The sequence below is a fragment of the Loxodonta africana genome, chromosome 10, assembly GCF_030014295.1.
Source record: "Loxodonta africana isolate mLoxAfr1 chromosome 10, mLoxAfr1.hap2, whole genome shotgun sequence".
In the NCBI taxonomy this organism is placed as follows: Eukaryota; Metazoa; Chordata; class Mammalia; order Proboscidea; family Elephantidae; genus Loxodonta; species Loxodonta africana.
In genome coordinates this window covers 104,213,940-104,232,428 of record NC_087351.1, presented here as the reverse complement: position 1 = coordinate 104,232,428, position 18,489 = coordinate 104,213,940, and the positions used below count along the sequence as shown (strand labels likewise).

General features: G+C 37.3%; 1 protein-coding gene across 2 annotated transcripts in view; it reads left to right on the top strand.

Annotated features, from left to right (window-relative positions):
- Window positions 1-18,489, top strand: part of RPS6KA5 (ribosomal protein S6 kinase A5) — a 203,778-nt gene that overhangs the window by 55,498 nt on the left and 129,791 nt on the right. For both annotated transcript variants that reach the window (XM_003408821.4, XM_023546495.2), the window contains exon 2: window positions 10,748-10,819. In XM_003408821.4, the coding sequence (XP_003408869.1) occupies window positions 10,748-10,819 (72 nt within the window). The remainder of the gene's footprint in view (window positions 1-10,747; window positions 10,820-18,489) is intronic.

The following is an 18,489-nucleotide window of genomic DNA, read 5'->3' as shown; positions in this document are numbered from 1 at the left end:
TCTTCGGGAATGGTTCCTGTCCTGGGCCAACAGAAGGTTTGGGGACCATGACCTCCGGGATTCTTCTAGTCTCAGTCAGACAATTAAGTCTGGTCTTTTAATGAGAATTTGGGGTCTGCATCCCACTGTTCGCCTGCTCCCTCGGGAGTTCTCTGTTGTGTTCCCTGTCAGGGCAGTCATCGGTTGTGGCCAGGCACCATCTAGTTCTTCTGGTCTCAGGATGATGTAAGTCTCTGGTTCATGTGGCCCTTTCTGTCTCTTGGGCTCATAGTTATCATGTGACCTTGGTGTTCTTCATTCTCCTTTGATCCAGGTGGGTTGAGACCAATTGATGCATCTTAGATGGCCACTTGTTAGCATTTAAGACCCCAGATGCCACACTTCAAAGTGGGATGCAGAATGTTTTCATAATAGAATTATTTTGCCAATTGACTTAGAAGTCCCCTTAAGCCATAGTCCCCAAACCCCCGCCCTTGCTCTGCTGACCTTCGAAGCATTCAGTTTATTCAGGAAACTTCTTTGCTTTTGGTCCAGTCCAGTTGAGCTGACCTTCCCTGTATTGAGTATTGTCCTTCCTTTCATCTAAAGTAGTTCTTGTCTACTAACTAATCAGTAAATAACCCTCTCCGACCCTCCCTCCTTTCCCCCTCTCGTAACCACAAAAGAATGTGTTCTTCTCAGTTTATACTATTTCTCAAGATCTTATAATAGTGGTCTTATACAATATTTGTCCTTTTGCATCTGACTAATTTCACCCAGCATAATGCCTTCCAGGTTCCTCCATGTTATGAAATGTTTCACAGATTCGTCACTGTTCTTTATCAATGCGTAGTATTCCATTGTGTGAATATACCATAATTTATTTAACCATTCATCCATCTGTTGATGGACACCTTGGTTGCTTCCAGCTTTTTGCTATTGTAAACAGTGCTGCAATAAACATGGGGGTGCATATATCTGTTCGTGTGAAGGCTCTTATTTCTCTAGGGTATATTCCGAGGAGTGGGATTTCTGGGTTGTATGGTAGTTCTATTTCTAACTTTTTAAGAAAACGCCAGGTAGATTTCCAAAGTGGTTGTACCATTTTACATTCCCACCAGCAGTGTATAAGAGTTCCAATCTCTCCACAGCCTCTCCAACGTTTATTATTTTGTGTTTTTTGGATTAATGCCGGCCTTGTTGGAGTGAGATGGAATCTCATCGTAGTTTTAATTTGCATTTCTCTAATGGCTAATGGTCGAGAGCATTTTCTCATGTATCTGTTAGCTGCCTGAATATCTTCTTTAGTGAAGTGTGTGTTCATGTCCTTTCCCCACTTTTTGATTGGGTTGTTTGTCTTTTTGTGGTTGAGTTTTAACAGAATCATATAGATTTTAGAGATCAGGCGTTGGTCAGAGATGTCATAGCTGAAAAATTTTTCCCAGTCTGTAGGTGGTCTTTTTACTCTTTTGGTGAAGTCTTTAGATGAGCATAGGTGTTTGATTTTTAGGAGCTCCCAGTTATCTGGTTTCTCTTCATCATTTTTGGTAATGTTTTATATTCTGTTTATGCCTTGTATTAGGGCTCCTAACGTTGTCCCCATTTTTTCTTCCATGATCTTTATCATTTTAGTCTTTATGTTTAGGTCTTTGATCCACTTGGAGTTAGTTTTTGCGCATGGTGTGAGGTATGGGTCCTGTTTCATTTTTTTTGCAAATGGATATCCAGTTATGCCAGCACCAGTTGTTAAAAAGACTATCTTTTCCCCGATTAACTGACACCGGGCCTTTGTCAAATATCAGCTGCTCATATGTGGATGGATTTATATGTAGGTTCTCATTTCTGTTCCATTGGTCTGTGTGCCTGTTGTTGTACCAATACCAGGCTGTTTCGACTACTGTGGCTGTATAATATGTTATAAAATCAGGTAGAGTGAGGCCTCCCACTTTCTTCTTCTTTTTCAGTAATGCTTTACTTATCCGGGGCTTCTTTCCCTTCCATATGAAGTTGGTGATTTGTTTCTCCAAAGTGAATGTTTCTTGATGTGAACATTATAGTGATTCTTGGGTTCATCCTTCCTCTTCATTCTAGTTTCTACTCTGACCAGACCCTGGTCACCACACACATATTTATTGTAACAGCGTCATCCCCTTTTGCCAATAGCCTTTTCTTGCTTCTATTCCCATGGCATACTGCTGCCAGAGTGATTTTCCTAAAACCTTACCTTGATTATGTCAAGAACCGTCACTGCTTATGGATTTGATTGAAACTAATTAGCCTGGCATTCCAGGTTCTGAATCAGCTGGTTCCATGTAACTACTTAATATTTTATTTTTTTACTGTTTTTTTCCACATAAACCCGTTATGGCTAATTAAAACAATCCTCTTATTATTCTCTACTAGGAGAGTACTCATTCTCACTTACGCTTTTGCTCCTACTGTTCTTCTCACTTTGAATTCCCGTACCAGCTCCTCCTCTTTACCAGTTTAAATCCTATACTTCGCTGAAGACGTAGCTCCAAAATCAGGACCTGGCACCCAGTGAATGTTTGTTGGGTGAGTGAGTGAAGAACTGTATTCTCAGTGAGCTTTTCTAACTAGCTTCACGTAATAATGATATCCCCCTTGTCATCAGCAGACTCCATTAGCCTAGGTATTAAATTTCTTTTATCGTATTACTGGTTTAATAAATGATTAATTCATTGAGTAAAATCTGATATATGAGTGCCTTAGTCATATGCTAAGAAACGTTTGAAATGGCTTCAAAGACATCATTCTCTTTATTTCTACTTTTAATTATAAAAGTGCTTTTAAATTAAGCCTTTTCTTAGCTTTAACACAAGTGAATCATTGTATCTAATCAAAAGATTTAAGCACATGCTCTGTGCAATTACATTTGTGCAGCTTAGCAGAAACTATGGCAACAGAATGAAAATTGTGCTTTTACTGATTGTTTTCCTCCATAAGAGTGGGAAGTTCCAGGGTAAACATTTCACAACTTTTTAAAAGAATGATTATAGATAATATGCATTACAGATTATGTTTGGTAATAGAATTGACTAGAAAGTTAGGTTAAAATGCCATTTATCAGTCATTGGTTTATGGCTAACATCCTGGAAGAATATGCCGCTGAAAAATATGCAAACTGATGTTGCCTCTGCATTCTCTTACGTGGAAAAGAGTGGAAAGTTACACCCATGGAACTCCTCGCAGACACTTGTGTTTTCTAGGATTTCAATAGATGATTCGTTTTACCTGGATGTGAATGTGCAAATATCTTAAGGCTAACAATACATAGAGCAACCACTTTGGAGAGCTAGTTGGCAGTTTCTTATAAAATTAAATGTACATCTCCCTATGACACAGCAGTTCTACTCCTAGGTGTTTACCCAAGAAAAATGAAAAAAAAAAAAAAAAAAGTCCATAAAATGACTTGGACAAAAATGTTCATAGAAGGCTTTTTTGCTGTCACCCAAAGCAGGAGCATCCCAAAAATCCATCAACATGAGACTGTACCAAACAAATTGTGCCATAGTAATGCAGTGGAGGACAACTTAGTAATAAAAAGGAATAAACTACTTATCCCGTAAACAACATGGAAAAATCTTACAGACATTATGCTGAGCGAAAGAAGCTGGGTACAAAGAGTACATGCTGCATAATTCCATTATATGAAGCTCTAGAATAGGCAACACTAATAAATGGTCTTAGAAGTTAGAAGGTGACAAGGATCAACAATAGTTATCTTTGAACAGTGACGGATCTGTGAAACATTTCATAACATGGAGGAACCTGGAAGGCATTGTGCTGAGTTAAATTAGTCAGATATAAAAGGACAAATATTATATAAGACCACTATTATAAGATCTTGAGAAACAGTATAAACTGAGAAGAACACGTTCTTTTGTGGTTATGAGAGGGGGGAGGGAGCGAGGGTGGGAGAGGGTTATTTACTGATTAGTTAGTAGATAAGAACTACTTTAGATGAAGGGAAGGACAATACTTAATACAGGGAAGGTCAGCTCAACTGGACTGGACCAAAAGCAAAGAAGTTTCCTGAATAAACTGAATGCTTCGAAGGTCAGCAGAGCAAGGGCGGCGGTTTGGGGACTATGGTTTAAGGGGACTTCTAAGTCAATTGGCATAATAAACTCTATTATGAAAACATTCTGCATCCCACTTTGAAGTGTGGCATCTGGGGTCTTAAATGCTAACGAGTGGCCATCTAAGATGCATCAATTGGTCTCAACCCACCTGGATCAAAGGAGAATGAAGAACACCAAGGTCACATGATAACTATGAGCCCAAGAGACAGAAAGGGCCACATGAACCAGAGACTTACATCATCCTGAGACCAGAAGAACTAGATGGTGCCTGGCCACAACAGATGACTGCCCTGACAGGGAGCACAGCAGAGAACCCCTGAGGGAGCAGGCGAGCAGTGGGATGCAGACCCCAAATTCTCATAAAAAGACCAGACTTAATTGTCTGACTGAGACTAGAAGAATCCCGGAGGTCATGGTCCCCAAACCTTCTGTTGGCCCAGGACAGGAACCATTCCCGAAGATAACTCATCAGACATGGAAGGGACTGGACAATGGGTTGGAGAGAGATGCTGATGAAGAGTGAGCTACTTGTATCAGGTGGACACTTGAGACTGTGTTGGCATCTCCTGACTGGAGGGGAGATGGGAGGGTAGAGAGGGTTAGAAACTGGCAAAATCGTCATGAAAGGAGAGAGTGGAAGGAGGAGCGGGCTGACTCATTAGGGAGAGAGTAAGTGGGAGTATGGAGTAAGACGTATATAAGCTTGTATGTGACAGACTGACTTGATTTGTAAACTTTCACTTAAAGCACAATAAAAATTATTTTTAAAAAATAGTTATCTTTGAGTGGTGTGATTATGAGAGATTTTCAAGGTCTACTTTGTTGATATTAGCAGCTGTTGAGTTGGCACCCTACTCATGACAACCCCATGTGTAACAGAAGGAAATGTTACCTGGCCCTGCCCATCCCTACGATTGGTAGCGGATCAGACCATTGTGAGGGTTTTCATTGGCTAGTTTTTGGAAGTAGAGCTCCAGGCCTTTCTAGCAACATATAAACCACCACTGATAGGTAGGGAGATGCACGTGAAGTGCACTGGCCAGGAGTCAAACCTGGGCCTTCTACATGGAAGGTGTGAATTCTACCACTGAACCACTGCTGCCCCCAAGGTCTACTTTAAAAAGAAAAAAATTGCCGTTGCGTTGATTTCAACTCATAGGTCTACTTTGGGCCTATGTGTATTGTCTAATCTTTTTTTTTAAACAATGACCATGAACTTTTTTTTTCTTTTAGTTTGTCTTTATTATTGTACTTTAGATGAAAGTTTAGTTTTAATACAGTACTTTAGTATTGTCTAATCTTTTTTTTTTTTTTTAAACAATGACCATGAACTTTTTTTTTTCTTTTAGTTTGTCTTTATTATTGTACTTTAGATGAAAGTTTACGGAACAAACTAGCATCTCATTAAACAGTCAGTACACATTTTGTTTGGCGACATTGCCTGCCAACCACAGGACGTGTCAACACTCTTCCTTTTCCACCTTGGGTTTCCTATTACCAGCTTTCCTGTCCCCTCCAGCCTTCTAGTCCTTGCTTCTGGCTGGTGTGCCCCTTTAGTCTTGTTTTGTTTTATGGGCCTGTCCAATCTTTGGCTGAAGGGGGTACCTCTGAATTATTTTTATAATAAAAAGCTTTTTAAATTTTGGGGAAAAGGTAATTCTCTTTTTGGTTTAAATTTACTGTTTTTAATATTATATTGGTCATATTTTTCCACACTGTACGTGGCCATATTTTAAAATGTCTCGCTTTCTCTCTGTATATGTATATATACATGTATTCATTTATTATAAGAAGAACTTAAGAAATCCAGTCAAAGTGTAAGGAACCAAGTGTTTTATATATATTAGGTAATATAAGAATATTCCTCTAAGAACTTTTTCTAAAGTGAATCAATTAAATACTGAAATTCATTTGAGTTTTGACAAACATTTTTTAAAAATCAGTTGACTTCTTGTAAAGAGATTAGTTAAATTCAGTGTTAGAAGTGAATTCCTAACCAGTTAGTATACATTATAGGATAGTAACATTGATCAACAACTGAAGGATTTTCAATGGGATAGTTTTTAATATTTTAATAAGAAAAAACTTAGCTAAAAGTGCTTTGTGAAAGCATTTACTTATATTTTCTGAATGTTTAAACTTAGTAATGCTTTAATATAAGAAACTAAATGCTGTTGATCAGAGGAGACTGTCTAAGCTGATTAGAAATATTGATAGGTCTAAAGTGGACCTTGAAAATATTTACAATGTTTATCATTTTAGTCTAAGTTTACTAGTACAGTCAGGAGTTGCTTAGTGTCCACGATAACTTTCTGTGAAGTAGGACATTATGTGATTTGCACTGTGTGGGAACAGCAGCGCTCTGCGGCCGCAGTACCTCCTTTCTGTGCTGGAGCCCTGGATTCTTGTGCCCCAAGCCATGCCTACGTAACGGTAATGGTGGCTGCCCCTCCGCACCGGGAAGCCCCCATCTGTGTGCTTTGGGGGAGGTTGGGAGGGGGGTGCGTGGGCTCAGGGGTGTCAGTCCCAGGTGGCAGGGACTGAGGGTTAGTCCGCCCTCGGCTCCTCCGTCCTCCTGTCCTTATGAAACAAACCGCCACCAGGGAGCCCATAGACCTGGGGTGAGTGGGCCTTCAGTCATACATGAACTTCAGTGCTGACTTTGGAGCCTTAAATTCGTAAATGCCCGCCATCATTGAGCCCAACCCTTTTCTTCTGAAGACCCAGCGAGGTACTTTGTCATGCAACACGCTCATGATAGAACAAAGGTTAGAATCTCAGACCTCTTATTAGTCATTGCTCTATATGGAAGAAAGTAGGGTATAACCTTATGGGACCACGGACCTATAAGCAGTTGGACGTTGCTGGAACAGACGTTATGTGGCACATGAATGTATTTAACAGCTTATATGATGTGGGCAACAAAGTAGGTGCTAGATATAAACAATTGATATGATCATACTACCATGCACCAACTGAATAGCTCTAGTCTAAGTCCTTTAAGTTTTGTTGATATTCTTTATTTTATTTATTTATATAAAGTGTTTTCATAAGACATTGTTTCTGTAATAAGGAGTTAGACCTACAGGGGTTGAGGGTGAGGTTTTGGTACTGTTTTGATGCTCTTATAGCCGGAAACCCAGAAATGCCCAAACCCTAACCTGCCGGTTTACTCTCTTTTTCCCTCAGAAGTTATGAGTACAACTCTTCTATAAAGCTGGGTTGGTGGACATAGTTTAGGCTTAAGGCCTAAGTGAAACCCTCTACTTCCCTCCTGACCCCATCTCATCAGAATCTTGAGACTGACATGTTCGGGTGTGTGACCGAGAAGGGTGAAGGGAGAGAACAAGCAACTAATGAATGAACACCAGTTCCCAAGGGAAGCCCTGAATCAGCTTAGCTAACCACTGTATACGGTGAGGGAAGGAGAAGTACAAGAGAATGGCTAGTCTGCCCCAGGGGGTCAGTCTGTGCCAGAAGCCTGAGGCACAAAAACAAAGAGACCTTGTGTGGAGTTTGATAGCTTAACACAGTGACTCCACCTACTACCAACTGAAAATGAAACCTATCCCGACTCCATAAATCAGAGTTTTGGACTCTTGAATAATTAGATTTGTAATCTCTCTTACCTTTGAGGAGAACTAGAAAGGGAGTTTTGCAGAAACTTTTACCTAACAGGAAAAGGAGCAAAAGTTCTTTTTATCCTACAACCACAACAAAGTGCTATCTATTTTGGGTATGAAGAAAGACAATGAACAATTCTAATGCTCTCCCAATAGTATAGGTCTCTTTCTGATACAGTGTGGTCTCAGGCATGCAGGTAGCGCCAAGCCATCTGATTAATATATCATTTTGTACTTCACTGAGGAATGTCATTCAAGAGTCCTTAGGTGGTGCAAACTGTCAAGTGTTTGACTACTATTTGAAAGGTTGGCATTTTGAACCCACCCAGAGGAACCTCGGAAGAAAGGCATGGACATATGCCTTGGACAGATCAGAACCTTGAAAATCCTGTGGAGTACAACTGTACTCTGCACACAAGGGTTTACCGTGAGTCAGAATCAACTTGAAGGCAACAGATTTGGTTTTGGTTTGGTTTGGTAAATGACTCAAAGATACAAAAGATTTCTGTAACTGCCTGAACTTTATTTTACCTCTGGAGTGAAATAAAATATTTGAATATTTCAAGTCTTATCCTAATAAATATTAAAATTGTTATAGGAAATTAGAGCTGCTGTTCTTAGGTTAGCAATTTGATTAAGAGAAATGTAGTTTATTTTTATACTTTAATGCTCAAAGGCTTTTAATCACAATGACAAAGTCATAACATACAAATGAGAACCATTTAGACACCTAGACTCACATACTTGGTTATGTGTTTCCCATTGCTCGTAATTCTCTGTAGTATGATATTTACTGTTTGCTTTTATGTACTTTGTTATTAACACGATTGTTAGAATATTTATAATAAACAAATACTCCTCCGTGACTAAATATGATGGACCTTCCTGTTGACTTGCTTCCGTACATGTGATCACTCACTTTGCTTTATGAGGCAGTTATACTGTGTCACATGGGGTCACTATGAGTTGATATCAACTCGCCAGCATCTAACAGCCGTGCTCTACTGTACTGGTGCGGGGAGATGTGTGTGTGAAGATTTCCATGTGGTTTTTTGACCTGGAAATAGGAATTTGGAGAAGCTTTGATCACCTCTTGCAGGCAAAGTGTTAATTTCTGTAAAAAAAAAAAAAAAAAGTAGACGTAGCAGATTATGAGCAGAAATGTCCCGTCACAGATCACCTGAAAGATTGTGATGAATGACAGGATTTTCTGGATGGTACACTTCATAGAACAAAGTGTAATTTCTTTGTGACTTCTTTCAATTTCCTATGAAAGTGATTTTATGGTTAGCGAAGAAAGGCTGAAGTGGTTGTATATCAAAAGCTATTTCCGTATCTCCCCAGTGTGGCAGCAAATATAGATATGATGGAAATATAGTATATGGACAGTGCTTCTGGTAAGTTGGTCCTTTACATATAGTCAATAAAGCATGGCTCCTAGTAATGAGAACAAAGTAATAATTTTTAACATTTTCAACACATGACTCCTTAATAATGTCTTAAGCTTTTTTGGCATAATAAAATAAAAGAATTTAGCACCCATTTAGAAAAGAGCCAAATTATTATTTCAAAAGTAGTTGCCTCCTGTGAGCTTGACTTTTAATATAATTTGCTTGACATGCTAGGGGAAGATATGCTTTTGTGTGCTTACTTGAAGATAATACCCCTGTTTTTAACATTCATTTTAGACCTGTGTTGATGTCATTGTCAACTGTAGGCATAGGCCACATGCATTGATTTGTTCCCACTATAAAATCATGTATTTAAACTTTGGAAAGACACCAAAATTACTTTCTTCTGAAACGTTTAATTTTAGAAGTTTTTCGTTGGGCCTAAGTTGAAGTTACAGTCCCAAAGTATGAGTTAATTTACAAACACTTGTAATCACTATATAAATTTAACTCAGATTCTCATCACAGCCCCATAAGTTAGGTATTTTATTTCAGGAATTTTCAACTATACAGAAAATTAGGAAGAATTGTATATTGAATACCCTTAGACTCACTGTCTAGGTTCTGCCATTAAGATTTTGTTAACATTTGCTTTATCACATGTCTATCCATACCTCCGTTCATCTACCAATCTATCCTATTTTTTAATGCATTTCGAAGTAAGTTGTTGACATCTATACACTCTGAGGGTAGGGTTTTTTTTTTTTTTTTATCATCCGCATTTTATACTGGGGAGATCTGAGACACAGAGAAGTTAAATGATCTGTTCATGGTCCCACAGCTTTTAAGTGATAGAACTGAGATTTGGACAAAGCCTTTTTTAACTACTTCCACAGAATGCTAGTTCACATAGTATTAATAGGTGTTACTATTAAAAATAATTTCATGGTCAAATAAATTTGACAAATACTGTATTTCAGTCTTGGAGAGTCACCAGGCATGTTGTTGTAGTACAGAGATGAGGGAACTGAGATACAGGGAGGTGAAATAACTAATTCAAACCAAGAAGTGCTCAGGTACTTAGTGGCAGAAAAGAGATCAGAAAGCAGCCTAGAACCTGAGGGTGGCATTTAGTAGACACAAAGTATATATTTGGTGAAAAAATGAATAAAAGTGTCCAGTTTTCTTTCCACTACATAGCTACAGATTAGAATTTTTATTTTCAGATTATATGGGTCATTACAGAGTCTATTAACACTTTTTATTTTTACATTAACTTAACCTAACCCTGGTGGCGTAGTGGTTAAGTGCTACAGCTGCTAACCAAAGAGTCAGCGGTTCGAATCCGCCAGGTGCTCCTTGGAAACTCTATGGGGCAGTTCTACTCTGTCCTGTAGGGTTGCTATGAGTTGGAATCGACTCGACAGCACTGGGTTTATGAAATATAGTTGTTAAATACTTTTTTAAAAGTTCTATTGTAACATATAACATACAGAAAATTGCATAAAATATAGCTGTATGATTTAATAAGTAATTTTAAGATACACCAAGTCAAGAAATAAAGCATGGCTGGTATTTCAGAAGCTCCTGTGTGCCCTTTCCTATTGTTGATCCCTTTAATTACTTCCTTTTCTTTTTCTTTTTTTAGCTAATTTAACAGGACATGCAGAGAAGGTGGGGATTGAAAATTTTGAGCTTCTGAAGGTCCTAGGAACTGGAGGTGAGTCTTGGGTTAATTGGTTTTAAGGGAAAAAGTGTACTCATTATTCATGTACCAAAGGATTGATATCCTCAATACAGAAATCAATTAAAATTTAAAAAGCATGGTGAATCCAACAATGGAACTGTCGAAAAACATGAACAGGCCATTCACAGAGGAAGAAACATGAATGGCAAAAATTTAAGGAATTAGCAAAGATTTAGGGAAACCAAGAACTCTTACCTTGCGTTGTGAATGTGAATTAGTTCAACCTTTACACAGGGCAATTTGACAATATTTATTTAAAAAAAAAAAAAAAACTGAACAAATCTCTAACATTTATGAACAGCTTGCTATTTGCCAAGTACTCTGTGAAGTGCTTTATGTTGATTGACTCATTTAATCCTTGTTCAACATTATTGACATCTAATGCACATCATTCGTAGTAATGAAAAACTCAAGACCCTTCCAAACACCCAAGAGTAAGGGTTTAGGTAAGTGGAACGTGGAAACACCATACGATAGAATTGAAATGATTTATGTGTACTAACGTGAAAACTCTTCAAAATGAATAAGTTTCTTTAAAAAGTCTACAGAAAAGAATGTGCAGTATACCATTTCATAATAAAAAAAATATTGTATGAATATATGTCTCCATATATGGGGTCACTATGAGTCGGAATCGACTCGGTGGCAGTAGGTTTTTATGTATATGTATATAGAAAAATCTCTGGGATAGACAGCAAAATGATAACAGTTGTTGTCTCTGGGTGGTAAGATTTTAGATGATCTTGATTTTCTGCTTTATACTTTTCTATGCCTTTTGAATCTTTCTTACCACTGCTCTTGCTGCTGAGGAATCAGGGCAAACTTACGGATTTTTGAGCTGTACCATCACACAGAGCCCATGCTTAGAAAAGTGTGTTTCATTTAGTGCTCTGCTGTCACCGTTTTGAAATTCTGAATAATTGATGAAGAAGGCACCGTATATTTCATTTTGTACTAAGAAAAAACCAAAGCCAGTGCTGTCGAATCAATTCTGACTCATAGCGACCCTATAGGACAGAGTAGAGCTGCCCCGTAGAGTTTCCAAGGAGCGCCTGGCGGATTCGAACTGCCGACCCTTTGGTTAGCAGCCATAGCATTTAACCACTAGGGTTTCATTTTGTACTAGGTCCCACAAATTACGTAGCTGGTCCTATGAGGAACATACCTTGTGTCTTTAACTCTCCCCTTGGAATGTGTTGCTTTGTAACTACCACCACTGTGAGAGCTGGCTACTACCATTTTCCTTCCTTTTAGTTAGAAGTGAAAACCTCTCCAGAAAGCTTTTGCCTTTGTCCACCAACAGCAGTTCTATAGATTCTTTCCCTGGCAGTGGAGGGAGAACCTCAGAGGACAGACCATTTTTTCTTCCTGATTAAAGTTTAACTTCACACCCTCTCCAAGTCCTGTATACCTTCCTAGATTTCCAGCCCTTGGCAGAATGGATTGTAGTTGTCCATATTAGGGTTATCTATCCATACCTTTCACCTTGCCAAACCTTCTAGCAGGAGAAAAATCCTTTCCCCTGGCCTTCTACAATCAATCCAAGCCACTACCCTAGCTTCATATGCATATATGTAAATTCACATACGTAAGTTGTCTTTAGGTCATTCAGTAATAAGCTTTTGTTCCTAGGGCTTTGACATGCAAATCTTCATAACTTCTCTTATTATTTTAGCATCTCATGTGAGAGCTAAACTTTACAGCTACCAGTGAACATGCCCGCAAGATTTTATTCTGTACAATTAACCTGTTTAAAGCACACAGTTCAGTGGTTTTTAGTATATTCAGTGTGCAGCCATCACAAGGAATTAGGAACAAGACATGCTCAAAAAGGACCAAATCAGTTTGAAAAGAACCAGTAGAAATTCTAGAAATGAAAAAAAGAATTCGAATTATAAATTCAGTGGATGGTTTAATAGCAGATAAGATGTAGCTAAAGAGAAAAAAGTTAATTGGGATATAGATTTGAGGAAAATATGCAGACTATAGAACGGAGAAAAAAGGGATGGCATATATAAAAGAAGATTTAAAAATAGAGACTAGGTAGAGAAGATATAAATATGTTTAATCAGAGTTAAGTCTAATCAGAGTTCCAGAAGGAACTAATAGAATAGGGGAGAGGCACTATTCTAAGAGATAGCAACTAAGGATTTACTAGGATTGATTAAAGGTATGAATCTGTAGATTTAGGAAATAAAACAGATGCCAAGCAGGTAAATAAAAATAAATTCTTCATTAAATATATCAGAGAGAAACTGATGAACACCAGAGACAGAGAAATACCGTAGAAGAAAACAGAGAAAGTTCTTATTTATACAGGAACAACGAGACTTTTCAGCGGCAACAATGGAAGCCATAGGAGAGTGGAATAATATCTGCAAATGCCTAGAGAAAATAACCATCAACCTGGAATTGTATACCCAGGAAAACTGTTTTCCAAGAGTAAGGGCAAAATGGACATTTTCAGATATACAAAACTGTGTTTGCTACCAACAAATCTCAGTAAAAGAATTTCTAAAGGATGCATTTTAGGGAGAAGAGAATGATCCCAGGAGAGTTTCTGGGATACAAAAAGTATTGGTGAACAAAGAAAAAACCTAAACATTATTTAACTGTATAAAATCATAATCATTAAATGTCTAATTTCTGAGGTTATAAAAGAAGACTGCAATATTGAGCAAAAATAGAACATAATTTGAGAGGTGATAAGAATTAGTGTTCGGAGGTAGTGTTCAAATTTTAACATGCACATTAATCTTGAAATTTGTAGATTACTGAACTGTTTGAAAAATAAATAGAAAACTTGAATAGCCCTTGTTATGGATCAAATTGTGTCCCCCGAAAATAAGTGTTGTAAATCCTAACCTCTGTGCCTGTGGTTATAATCCCACTTGGAAATGGGTTATTTTTGTTATGTTAATCAGGAGGGATTAGTATAAGATGTGTCTTGAGTCAATCTCTTTTGAGATATAAAAGAGATTAAACAAGCAAGCAAGCAAACAGAGATGGGAGAAGATAGATACCAAGCCATATGGAGATCTCCAAGGAACCAGGAAACAGAAGTTGAAGAGACAAGGACCTTCCTTCAGAGCTGACAGGGAGAGAAAGCCTTCCTCCAGAACCAGTGCCCTGAATTCAGATTTATAGCCTCCTAAACTGTGAGGGGAAACCCTGGTGGCATAGTGGTGAAGTGCTATGGCTGCTGACCAAAAGATCGGCAGTTCGAATCCACCAGGTGCTCCCTGGAAACTGTATGGGGCAGTTCTACTCTGTCCTATAGAGTCGCTGTGAGTCAAAATTGACTGGATGGCAGTGGGTAAACTGTGAGAAAATTAATTTCTGTTGTGAAAGCCATCTACTTGTGTTACTTCATTTATAGCAGCACTAGATAAATAAGACTGTCCTTATAACTATTAGAGAAATCAGGCTTTTAAGTAAAAATATTCCCACCAGGAAAACACTTGGCACAGTTGGTTTTGAATGAATTCTGCCAAATTTTCAAGACATAGATAATTCTAATCTTCCACAAACACTTTCAGAGAAAAGAGGAATTGTTTTCCCCAGTTCATTGTATGATGCTTATAAAATCTTGTTATCAAAAATAAGAAAGTGCGAGGAAAAAAAATTATAGGACGATTTCACACGTGCAAGTTTTTTAATGTCAAATTTATAAGATCAAACCTTGTGTGTATTTTCTTTCAACACATGTAAATACTTTGTCTGTTATCTGTCTCATCTTCAAGTGGTTTGATCACAGGTCTTAAAAACCATTCTACGAAGGTGAGGAAACAATTTGCCAGTACTGTTTTTCTTTTCCGTTTCATGCTTGTTCACTGTCCTATAATTGGCCTATTGTTAGCCATATAGATACTGCTTTTCCTTTTTGTCATATGACAGTATACTGCTCTTATGAGAAGAGAGAATAATTAAGAAATGTCACTGTAGGTATTTCTATATTTAAAACCACAGTTTTGATGACTAAATGGAGTAGGTGGAAACTTTTAATATGAATATAATAAAATCCCAATTTTTATTCAAAAATTTTACCACTGATCTTTTAGTTTCAGTACTTTTAAAGATAATGTCTTTCAGCACTATTTAGGATGATAGAAAAACCTCATCAGATGTCTTTATACATCATGTAAGGATTTCTTTAGAAGTAAAACTGAAAATTCTTCTGAAGAATTGATTTTTTATTATGAACTAGAAAAAAAATGCTATCCCTCAAATGTCTTGAAGACTTTGTAGACTATTTTAATATGAAAGATATATTTTTTGATCTCATACTTAAATACATGTAACATTTTCATGGAAAATCTCACTTTCCAGCGGAGCATTGATTTGTTTTCCTTTTCGGTGATCTTGTTTCCTTTGGTCTGTTACTGATCCGTTGGTCAGTTTACTAAACTGGCCGACCAGTTGCCATTGAGTCAACTTTGATTCATGATGACTCGTGTGCTAGAAACTTTGGAAAAATTTTTTTAATTTAATTTTTAAATTTTATTTTATTGGAGTAGAATACCTATAACAAAAGATCTTTCACTTCACCTGTTTTATGTGTATAATTCAATGACATTAATTTAAGTTGCACCATGTAGCATTAACATCACCACTATCCATTTCCAGTTTCTTTCATCAGCCTTAACAGAAGCTCAGTACTTCTTAAGCAATAACTCCCCGTTTCCCCTTTCCACCTGCCTCTGATAACCACTAATAAACTTTGATTTCTATGCATTTACCTATTCTGAATATTTAACATTTGTCCCTTTATGTCTGACTTATTTCACTTACCATAATGTTTTCAAGGTAAGTGAAATAAGTCAGACACAAAGGGGCAAATATCCATGTCATAGCATGTATCAGAACTTCGTTTCTCTTTATGGCTGAATGCTACTCTGTTGTATGTAGGTACCATATTTCATTAATCCATTTACCTGTTGATGGACACTCAGGTTGTTTCCCACCTTTTGGCTGTTGTGAACAGTGCTGCGATGAATGTTGGTGCATAAGTATCAGTTTGAGTCCATGCTTTGAAGCCTTTTGGGTATATACCTTGGAGCGGGATTGCTGGATTGTTTGTGATTCTGTGTTTACTTTTCAGAGTTCTTAACAGAGTTGAGGTTACAGATTTCTGGTTGCTTTTCTTAGTGTTTTTGTGGAATAGTCAGGATCTTAAGACCTGCTCACATTGCCATTTTCCAGAAGTCCCTGAAATAATATTTTGATTCTTCTGTATTTTGGCTTTTTATTTCTGATTTGTCACAAAATCCTATATAATTTTTCCCCCCAGATGACTTTTAGATTTACGTTTTCTCTTCTGTTCCTACTGCCATCATTCGTATTACCTTATACATGGATTGCTGCAGGATTTTCTTAACTGGTCTGCTTTTGTGCAGGCTTTTCTTATATTTTATTTATTTTGTACATGTAATATGCAGTCTTATTAAAATACATTATTGTGCAGTTCTTCCATTTTAGAACCTGTAAAAAATTCCCTTTTTTCAGTTATTAGTAAAATCCAAATTCCTGCCTTGCTTTCAAGCTTAACTCATTTCTCCTTTTTTTTCTCCAGTCACCCCAATATTCCGCCTACTTTCTAGTCCAAATGATTTTCTTTGACTCCCCTACAATTATGTGTACTTTCCTATCCTCTGATGCCCTGCTTATCTTGTTTCTTCATCTGTAGTGCTCCTCCTCTTTCCAGCTGTCTAAAACCTGCCCAGATGACTTTGTTCTCTGTATTGCCGCACTCAGAGTTCTTCACAGAGAACAGAGCACTCGGCTGTTCTCAGAATTGGTCATTCATATCTGCCACTTCTAGGGTGTAAATTCTTAAGATCATCCTTAATGTTTTTCCAAACCTACAGCTCTGTCCTCTTCCCAGAGTCCAGCACAGGATGAGGTGTAATTAACAAGTATCGTATTTATGTTCTAGTTTTTTTTTTTCTCTAGTGTTGTTCTTCAGATTAATACTGCTGTCAGCTCTAGGAAATGTCTTTGATTTATGTTTTAGGATTACTTTGTTTCATGATGAGGGTTATTTGTGGGAATGATGATTCTGTTTGGATTTCTCTCATCTTTCTTGCTTCCTTTCTTTTGACCTTTTGTACTGTCTTTCTTATATCTGTTTGAGTATAGGGGAAGAAAAAAGTCTTTAAATGCACCTGTTGCGCGCATTATTGGTAATTCTGATACTTAATGAAGTAGAACGTGAAGGTATCAGCAAAAGACTTTAGTAGTCTCTTTGAATTTCCTTTATTCATCATATATGATCATGTACTTTGGAGATCTAATGTTGTCTTGTCTCCCCATGACAAAAGAGAAAAATTTGGCCATGTAATTTTAGAGGGTGCAACTGAATTGATTTGCTCTTCCAACTTGGGCGCTTTCTCAGTTGTGAAGTAGTTGGGTATTGAGGATGACTTAGAAGACCCAGGTTGAACCTTGACACTACCATTGTCTGCTTACGTTTCCCGGGTAAATCACATGAACTCTATGAGCCTGAGTCCCTGTCAGCCTAAGTTAATAATATCTACCTCACAGTGTTGTAGGATTAATGAGGTAATGGATATGAACTGCCAATCACTAGGTAACCATCACTTGTGATTGTTTGTTAAAGAAGGAAGTCCATTTTAAAGCTGTGCCCTAAATGCCCTAAAAATAAATATTATTTATGACTTACTCATAAGGATGGTTATCAGTTATTTCATATAGTCACTAACTCTATTAGCATCTCTAAGAATAATTTCAACTAAAGTGCTGCTTCTATTAATCAAAATTTAACAAATGAAAAAATATCTCAGAATTGAGATGTTAGTAGTTGAAATTTTATAAGCATGTATAAGAGGTTGGGAAACCCTGGTGGCATAGTGGTTAAGTGCTATGGCTGCTAACCAAAAGGTCAGCAGTTTGAATCCACCAGGTGCTCCTTGGAAACTCTACGGGGCAGTTCTACTCTGTCCTCTAGGGCCGCTATGAGTCGGAATCAACTCGACGGCAGTGGGTTTTTTTGTTGGTATAAGAGGTTGATTTGTACATTGCCTTAAAAATGGTATAACAAATGAAAAGGTCCTGTTTCTTATTCTTTATTTTCTTTTGTGAACTTTTCGGGAATTTTAGATTCTGAATTTCCTTTGTTTATTTTAGGTTAGCAGTCTTATGCAAAGATATATATAAACTGAGTAATAGTACATTTAGATTGCCTGATAACAGTAAAAGCTGTACATTTAAGCTGAAAGGAAAAGTAGCCCGGCTTCTGAAAGAGCTAATATAATTAGTTACCAAGTTCTCAGATTAGCTTGACATATAAGTGAATAGCATTTCTTAATATTTCTTGTAAAGCCTAAAGAATGTCCAGCATTAAAGAAATATAACCGCTGAAAAAGTCTTCCTGGTTTCAAGCTTATTTCATGATCTTTCTTAAGTTCAAATTTGATCATGTCATTACTTAAAAACCTTTTAGTTCATTCTCATTGTTCTAGGAATTCATCACTTGTATTTATTGAGAATAAGTCACTGTGCTGGATGCTGGGAATAGAGTAGTGAATATTAAAAACATATATATGATATACATATAAACTTGCAAATTGAGTAATACAGACCTGGTCTTCATTTAATGTAGAATTTTTTTTCTGGGCTTATGA